Here is a 9337-nt window from a genome sequence, read left to right as displayed (position 1 = left end):
TGGTCTCCTCTGCGCCCTACAAATTTTGCAAAACTCATGAAGAAACTCATACGGCCCTTCATAGCTCTTCCCACAGTATGTAGGCAGGATTGCGATCACATGAGGTTTCACATCGCAGGCGGTTTGCCCTGGAGTAACGACTATGGCTTGCGGGGGCTCTCCTTCAGTATGCGCGTTCAGCGTCCCGATCTCCGGGTCCTCATCTCCCTGGTTGGCCATTTCCCTTGGGTTGCCTTCCAACAGTGGTATCTCCTCTGGTAACGGTCCCTCTATGGTGCCCTTCTCTTCGTCACTACTCGTCCCTAGGTCAGACAAGGTGGTCGACAGGCCAGAACGAGTGGTTACGAGTATAGATCCTCGTTGAAGTATCTTCGGTCTCCCCTGGTCAGGAGCCGAACTGCTTCTCATAAACTGAAATGAAAAGAAAAGAAAAAGAAGATTATGCACAATATATACGCCAAAGTATCACACACAAAAGTAACTAGTAACGCCATCCATCCCCGGCAACGGCGCCATTTGAAACGACCTCAAAGCGCTTAGGTGTCGTTCAAGCAAGGATATATCCTACTGGTCAGGATAGAGATCCTAACTAAGCCTAGACCCTGGTTTCAAAAATTTCTCAACCCACTCCTACTGATCAGTATAGTGGTGGTAAGGGTCGAATCCCACAGAGATGGTGCGTTAAAACTATTGTGGTGATATTCTGGATGGTTTGGTTAGCTACCACGCTCGGGTTGAGTCTCTACCTAGGCAAGAACTTAAAGGACTGGAATGGGGAAAGAAGTGTAGGGGTGCAGCTGTGTACGTGGAAATAGGGGGACATTTTTATAACAGAAAATATTTGGAAGGTACGAGATTCTATTTTGGGCTAGACAGAATATTCAGAGGGTAGTGGTAGTCATGGTGACTAGGCTGACAGGTCTGCAGGTTATAACTAAAAGTAAAGGACAAAAGCAAAAAGCATCTAAAAAGCAAGGTGGTCCCCAACATTAGACATGGACATCATCTTCTTCAACAACACAAACTAAAATCAGAAAATAATTCCAGATTCAACACGGAAACACAGTTTATCAATTCGCGAACACAGATCCACAAATAAGAACACCAAATCTGAAATCAAAACACAGAAAATGCAACTCCGCGTACTGGTCAGCAGGAAAACGAAAACGAACTCAAACAAGACTTCACATGCAGCAATTCACTCACGATCAATAGTTCCACATTTAACTAAAGGAATTTTGACGGAAACAAAGAAAGGAAAGTTTCAGCACTTAAACACCAAGGAACCTTAGATCTAAGCTAACTAGGCGGAATAGGAAGGAAAAGAAATCAACACCATAACTGAAACGGAAATCAACTTCATATCATAAGCACGTTCGGATCTTCCACAAGTTCTTCAAAATCAGAAAATATCCAAAAGCAAACAAAGATCCAACGTAAGGAAAGCAAGTAAATTAAACTACAAAAGCGAATAAAAGTGTTTTGCCACTCCGGGCGATGATATCTCTAACTACGGTTCTGCTGGCTGGAACGGACGATCTGGAACTCCGGGAACATCTAGATCTTCAAGTGACCATGGCAGTGGCGAGGAACGAGATTCAGGACTGGGCTGAAGGACTGAACTCCGAGAGAACTCTCCTAAGAGTGATGATGATGAATGATTCCCTCCTAAGCTACCTTTTTCTCTCCAAGTGGCTTCCTTTTATAGGGAGGCTTACCCTTGATTTTTAGGGTAAGACCTTGTGGTGAAATGACTTCTTTGCCCTTAATTGTGATTGAGCAGTCCCAGCTATCCTCCTTCTCCATCTCGAGCCATTTTTGCATGTATACTGGTCAGTACGTAATCGTCCTGACGCCCTTTTCACTTGAAGTGTCTGAAACTCTGCCTACTGGCTAGAACGCTTACCCTGCACGCTTAAGCAACTAGTTTTGCAGATATAATTCAATTATGCACATCATACTGACCCGTAACCTAGGCCTAGAATACGACTTATCACTCTCCTTACTTGTGCACACAACTCTAGAGGTGGCATCAACCAGAGTCACGCCACCAGGTATTGGAGAGAGAGGCCGGCTAAGTTCAACTTCGAACAGTGGGTCGACCAGTATGGGCTGGAGTGAGTGACGTTTACGCTGGCGTGAGTGAGGTTATGGATGTTGATAGACAATTATGGGCTGTAGTGATTGTTTGAACTATTGGGATTTTTAGATAACTCATGTTGGAAAGTGAAAACAGCCGACTTGTGGCTTGGTATTTTTTGAACAATTTGTAGTGTGCTTCTTGCAAACAGAAACAATATTTTGGTATTAGATGATGATTACATTCACTCGGAACATGTAATTGTTTTATGTTAAAGAATAATGAAACATCACCCCATAGTAATAGAAAATAGTAATAAAATAATCTACAAAAAATCAGCTTAATTTTAATAATAATGAACAATAGAGTGGACGTCATGGATATTAATAACCGAATAATGTAAAACTTCATTAACGATAATGAACGAAAAAAGATTACTAATGCAATATGATTATGTACACTCCATTAAGTGCGTCTGAATAATAATGTTAAACTTCAAGACCAACAATGTACATTATTAGTTTCGTAATGCAATGTATATTGTACGTACTGTGTCTAATAATGAACAGTAATTGAACAACTGTATACAGTTAGTGAAGTGCTAGTATCCAATAATGTACAACTTCAGTAACAATAATGTACGAAAACATATTAGTAATGCAATAATAATATGTATTTGATGGCGACAGTGGGAATACTAATAATACCAGCACAACCAATTGACTCACTAGACTAATCCGAAAAACAAAACCAATAATGTTGTGTGGTACAAAATACATCAAGCTAGCCTCTTGCCCTTCCGCATCTCTTTCTCCATCACTATCTCGTTAAGCATTGGACAATTTCGAGAGTCGTGATGGCCCATCTCATCGCACGCCTTACACCGTCTAAGAGGCCTAGTAGCATCCTTTATAGCCTTTTCTCTCTTGGAAATCAGACGGCTCGCTGAGCTGCTAGCGTGGCCCTTAGTCTTCACGACATGCGGAGGATGGACCTCAACTACTTCAGGCCTTACCATACCATAAAACTCTTCAATCATCAGCTTTTTTTCAGAGGCGGATGTTGTCGGAGTTCCAGCTTGAAGAAAATTACCAAGTTCTTCCACACCACCTACGAATGCACGAGCACTTCAATGTCCGTCTCAAATCGTCGAAGAAAACCATATAACATCGAAATCGCTTGCTTTGAAACAGTTTGCCTATCGTCAACGATGGACCTGTTAGGCAGGGCATCAACAAACTCCCCATGTACTGCCTTGGCTAATGGAGTCTTCATCCATCTACTCTCGCAGTATTTATCTGGGATTTTTTTCACTTCATTGTTCCGGAACAAAAAAAAGATATGGCTGCACAAATAACCCTGCCTACCGAAAAGTTTGCATTCGCACGAGTATGAGTCATCAGTCTTATGGTGACGCACAAAATACGAATTGTGATTGTTGTCCTCAAGCTCGTAGGTGTCAACCATGTCTGTAGATGAAAATCCAAGCACGCGGCATCTGTCATTACCCTCAACAATTTTTTCCTGTATTTTCTTGAACATACTATCGGTGTACAGCGTGGAAGCATGTTTCTCGAATGGCAAAGCATTGGCCAATATGGGCAGGGCAGTGGCATCGTGGTAGTCCAACGTTGTTCCACTGTTCCGCTGGAATTCTACGGCATGGTTGAAATTCAAGTAGAATTCGGCAATGTTAGCTCGGGGCTTCAAAAATTTTTTGTAGAAGCTGTTCTCCGATTCGGAAAATCTCTGAAGTACGCCGGTATCCAGAATTGTCTATAGTCGTACAATGTGTTGAACCAGGCAACGTCCTCCAGCCCATGACGTTCCACCACACTATTCCACTCCTCTTCAAATTCGTCAGGTTCGAGCAGGTCCGACCAATCGCAGGCATTGAACTCCTTCTTGAAATCTTCGTCCCTCAGCAACCTGTTTGGAACCTTGGTGGCCCTTATGCATTATATGTCACATACACCATCGGTGTCGAGTGCCAACAAGAATCTCTTCAATAGCTGATCTCATGCCCAAGTCTTTATCTGTCACGATCATCTTGGGTGCTACACCCATACATTCAACGAAATGTCTGAACAACCAAGCAAATGCCCCTGTTTTCTCGTTGCATACCAATCCGGTGGCGAAGGTTACAGGCCTTCCATGATTGTCATTTCCCGTGAAAGGAGTGAAGATCATATAATACCTGCGTAGCACATAGTAATGCATCGTCAGCCACAACACCAGCGAATAATGCCACATTAGTTGTGCAGTAATGTATAGTAAATTCGTTATAATGCATAGAGTAATGTATAAATATACACGTTATAATGTACAATACATATCTTTGTAATTATACCTATTTGTGTTGTACGTGGAGTCAAAGGCCACAGTATCACCAAATATGTGGTAATTCCTATTCATCAAACCGTCACACCAAAAGAGAGCAACCAACTGGTTGGTAGCATTAACTTCGTAATGATATGTGAACGCCTCAGACATTTCCTTCTTCTTAGCCATATCACCCAACTCCATTTGCACATCGAATCCATGAGCGTATGCTTTAATGTCTCGAGAAGCATTCCTGATATCCCCGGCAGTGCAACCGACAAGGTCAAACCCTCCAAGAATTTCCTTCAACACCTTAAAGGTAAGTGCGGTGCCTATATTAGCCTTGGAACAGTCAAGAATGAATTTGTGATGTACATCATCCAACTTTTGATTAATCGCCATAAATTGCTGATGCTCTGACTTAACCATATAATAGTTATGAGCCTCGTTGAACTCCTGAATAATATAACCTGCTAATCCTCCTTCGGCGAAGAACTTGAACAAAATACCAGCTTTACAACCACAACGCTTGGATAACCGTCTGCGCTTCATAGAAAAACCAGACAGTGCATTCAATTGGTCATCCTTATTCGACTTTTTCTGGCCTTCCCTATTGCATACAACATAATACCAGGTTGTGACATCGTCCGCCTTCCGCATCCCTTGTTTGCGAGTATCAAAACCAACAGCGCGGGCATATACATCGTAAAAAGCAAAAGCGAAATTTAGGGATTGGAATTTCTGACCGACGACGAGCTTCAAATCAGGAGAACATTCAGGTACAACCACCACTATATATAATCGAGATATAAACGGGTCAGTAAATATATACATTACAGCTCATAACTCTTCCATTACTCAAACTAAAATAACCATTATTGAGTAATATATGTACATTATGCAAATTAGTTGAAACTACTCCCTAGCCGAGATGATATCTAAGCCCTCATTGAATGACTGAAACTCGTGGACTTTGGTAATGATTTTGTTACTTACTACATACTAGACCCTATCCCCGAAGGATTGCTAAACCCTTGGGGAAAACAACAAACGTGTGCCGAACAATCAAACACAGCTAAACTTAAATAAAAATGGTCAGCAAACATTTACATTACAGATCACAAATAGTCCACTATAGAAGCTAAAACAACCATTAAATAATAATATATGTTCATTATGTGTATCAGTTAAAAACTATTACCTAGCCGATGAGATTTCTAAACCCTAGATGAATGACTGAAACTCGTGGACTTTGACGACGGTTTAAATACTTACTACATACTACACCCTAGCCCCAAGGATTGCTAAACCCTTGGGAAAAATACGAAAAGTGTACCAAACAATCAAAATCGGCCACACTTAAATTAAACTGGTCAACAAACATTTACATTACAGCTCACAAATCGTCTATTATAGAAACTAAAATAACCATCACATAATAATATATGTACATTATGTCATTCAGTTAAAAACTACTACCTATCCAATATGATTGCTAAACCCTAGATTAATGACCGAAACTTGTGGACTTTGATGACGGTTTTAATACGTACAAAATACTACACCCTAGCCCCAAGGATTGTTAAACCCTTGGGGAAACATAAGAAACGTGCACCGATATATTACTCACGAATTTGTGTAACAAAACATAACATAACATACGATGGATTACTCAAGCAAATCAGTATTTCAGTTAACAACTAGCATTGAAAATCATTGCAGGCCAAAAAAATACTTACCTTCTTCCATTGTTCAGTAAAACGCAAGTGATGACTGAGGCCACCCACAAATCCGTGTCTTTAGAGAATAAATAAACACACGGTTTTGTTCGATTGTGAAAAACAGCAACGAATTTAGGACCTTTAAGTGTTCAAAGGAGAACAGACGCTGAAATTTAATGGAGAAACGACAGATTGCATCGTGAAATCATTGACAGAAACCGCTGAGGTTTTGGAAGAGAAAATCAAGGAAGTTACCATAACAAACACATTTGTGTATCCCAATTTTGACCATTTCGATTTTTTTAATCAATAAAATTAAATTCATTTGGCATTATTTTGGGCCATCTGATCTTGATATTGAATGGTCGGATTGAAAAGAACAATAGAACAAAATATGTAAAAAGGATATGAATACATCCCTCTATATATATATATATATATATATACATATATTTCAAGTATGAAAAGCGAGAGATTTCATAAAATACAATAAATAGTCATTGCATTAAAAAAGGGAAGAAAAAGACATGTATTCTTTTAGGCTGCGGAGTATAATATTTTGCATTTTCTAAAGACTTAGAGCATCCGCAGCGGTTAAAGGACGGCGTCCATCCGTCCGTGCCAGGGGCACAGCACCCGCTGTCCGCCGCTGCGCTCTTGCTGCTGGCGCGGCGTTGCACGATGCATCGAGTACGTCCGTGCCAGCGAGCAGCTGATGTGGCGCATTCTGATTGGCCAACGACATTTCCATTGAAAATTCATTTTTTTAAATAAAAAATAATACCAAAAATTAAAAAATATTTATATTTTCAGATTCCCAAAGATACGGCCGTTTTTTTACCATTTTTCTGGAATTTTTTCGATTTTTTTATTTTTTTTATTCCCAAAATCATCTATAAATACATACATTTATCATCCACTTTTCACATCAAATCATCTCCCATTCATCTCTCATTCATATTTTTTCATACAACTTATCTACATCTTCTTCTCTCACTCAAACCCTCTCAAATGGATTTCACCAATCTCATTGCGGAAGCGGAGCGCGAAGAACAAGAATACTATGAACAATATCGTGCCACCTATGAAGCCTATGTCACCGCGAATACCCCCGCCCCTCCTCCTCGACCAACTAGATCAACTCGCCGCTACATCCATCGTGACCGGGAGGGAGCCAACGAAAGGCTCGTTGCCGACTATTTTTCCGACCAGCCGCGGTTTCTGGAAGATTACTTTCGGTGTTGTTTTCGCATGTCAAAATGCTTGTTTATGCGTATTGTCAACACATTATCCGCCCGTGTTGAATACTTTCAAACAAGTACAGACGCAACCGGTCGGCAAAGTCTCTCGGCGTTACAGAAGTGTACGTGTGCCATCCAATAACTTGCTACTGGGAAAACGGATGACCTCTTCGATGAATATTTGCATGTCGATGAGTCAACTGGAATCATTTGCCTTAAAAAATTTGGCGACGGCATTCGTTCAGCTTTCGGTGAGGAATTCCTTCGGGCACCCACTACCGATGATTGTCAACGGTTGCTTCGTCTTCACGAAACAGTCCATGGTTTTCCCGGTATGCTTGGCAGCATTGACTGCATGCATTGGAGGTGGAAGAATTTCCCGACTGCTTGGATGGGGCAACACTTAAGCGGCCACAAAGGCGGCTGCCCAACACTTATCCTTGAAGCGGTCGCCCACTACCGCCTATGGATTTGGCATGCATATTTTGGTATTGCCGGATCCAACAACGACTTGAACGTGCTCTATTCTTCACCACTCTTCAATGATGTTTTGAATGGTGCAGCACCGGCGATCGACTTCACCGTCAACGGAAATGCATACCACATGGGTTACTATCTTGCCGATGGTATCTACCCAAGGTGATCGACTTTCGTGAAGACGCTCAGCAACCCGCAACACCCGAGACGGGTTCTTTTTGCGCAGCGTCAAGAGTCCGCTCAGAAAGACGTCGAAAGAGCTTTTGGGGTCCTTCAAGCCCGATTCAACATTGTCGCCGTCTCGGCTCTCCCGAGCCACGATGCTCCCACTCATGCGGCACACGTCACGCCAGTCGGCGCGCACGTCTCGACTAGTGGCTTGGAGCTTCATCTCGGTCCTTCCGCCTAGAGTTTGGGCTCTCGGCGCCTCGGTGTCTCGGCCAGTTCTCGGTCAAACTGCCGCACCGTGCTAGCCTCCGTGTCGATCTCGACGCAGGTTCGTCTGGGGCGTGCGGTCTCGGCCGGCGGCGCGCACGAGCCCTCACTCGTCTGCGCGTCGTCCCATGATCGTAGCTCCCCTGCTCCCACTGTCTCGACATCCCTATTTCAATCGCGCGTGGCGCGATCCGCCTCGGCGCGAACGCTGACGGATCGCACGTCTCGTACGATCGAAAAATTCAAGTTCCTTGATTCGATAGTTCTTGAGTTCATCATGCATAAAAATTAAACAAAACACCAAGAACATGCTTCGCAATCAATTAACGCATGCATACATGAATTTCGCGAAATTTAAATCCAAATAATCAGAGCCAAAGACTGGCTCTGATACCAATTGTAGGGGTTGGTAGCGGAAGCGTGCAAACAAACGGATCACATAATACGGATCTATTTAGCAGATTGTTTAGACAAAATCTATTCGCGTAATTATCACATGTATCATGCTCATAACTTGAATTACATACATGCTTTAGAACAAATAAATCCTAAAACATGCATACTACGGAGTTAGCCAATTTACCTCGTTGATTCTCCAAAGAATCGTTGATTGCTTGCGCCTTCTCCACGATGATCTTCAATACTAGACCACGGATCTTCTGACTGGTGTCCCGAACTGTATTCCGACATCAGGGTGGGCTGATCTTATCGAAACACTAGGACTCGAATAAAGAAGACAGAACTTTCTCACGGATGAGGAGCTGAAGAACTCACGGAGGAAAATTCTTCAAGAAAATCGTTCCTCACTCAAAATATGAGGGTGGACGAAAATTTCATAATGAAATTCATCATCAATTTCTGTCTCATTTATTCTCCTATTTATAATAGTTCATATTGGGCCCAGTCAGGGATCTATGGAAGGTTTTGGATATGGGCTCACCCAATTAGCTTTTTCCTAATTAAATTGAACCCACAATTTAATACAAGCTTATATTGGAATATTACGAGCAGCCACTACAGACGTAATATTGAACTCCCCATCCAAATCCGAAATTACAAGT

The 9337-nt window shown here is 42.1% G+C and overlaps 1 protein-coding gene across 1 annotated transcript; it reads right to left on the bottom strand.

Annotated features, from left to right (window-relative positions):
• Positions 1-2858: 2858 nt before the first annotated feature.
• LOC121779968 (protein FAR1-RELATED SEQUENCE 5-like) lies at positions 2859-5236 on the bottom strand. The gene is made up of 5 exons (XM_042177501.1): positions 4431-5236; positions 4056-4277; positions 3913-4009; positions 3241-3829; positions 2859-3190 (listed from the first exon to the last, which is right to left on the bottom strand). The coding sequence occupies exons 1-5, from the start codon at positions 5234-5236 to the stop codon at positions 2859-2861; spliced, it is 2046 nt and encodes a 681-aa protein (XP_042033435.1).
• Between the last annotated feature and the right edge of the window lie 4101 nt (positions 5237-9337).

The sequence above is a fragment of the Salvia splendens genome, chromosome 1 (genome assembly GCF_004379255.2).
Source record: "Salvia splendens isolate huo1 chromosome 1, SspV2, whole genome shotgun sequence".
Lineage (NCBI taxonomy): Eukaryota > Viridiplantae > Streptophyta > Magnoliopsida > Lamiales > Lamiaceae > Salvia > Salvia splendens.
Note: the sequence above shows the minus strand (reverse complement) of the source record. Positions and strands in the feature narration are given on the sequence as shown.

What these genes read in the sequence shown, in the direction of transcription:
- LOC121779968 (XM_042177501.1), bottom strand. Translation starts at nt 5,236, where the DNA reads ATGTATATATTTACTGACCCGTTTATATCTCGATTATATATAGTGGTG. An exon ending in TCCACGTACAACACAAATAG is followed by an intron (nt 4,278 to 4,430) that starts GTATAATTACAA and finishes TGTGCTACGCAG; the next exon opens with GTATTATATGATCTTCACTC. An exon ending in AAGAGGAGTGGAATAGTGTG is followed by an intron (nt 3,830 to 3,912) that starts GTGGAACGTCAT and finishes GGCGTACTTCAG; the next exon opens with AGATTTTCCGAATCGGAGAA.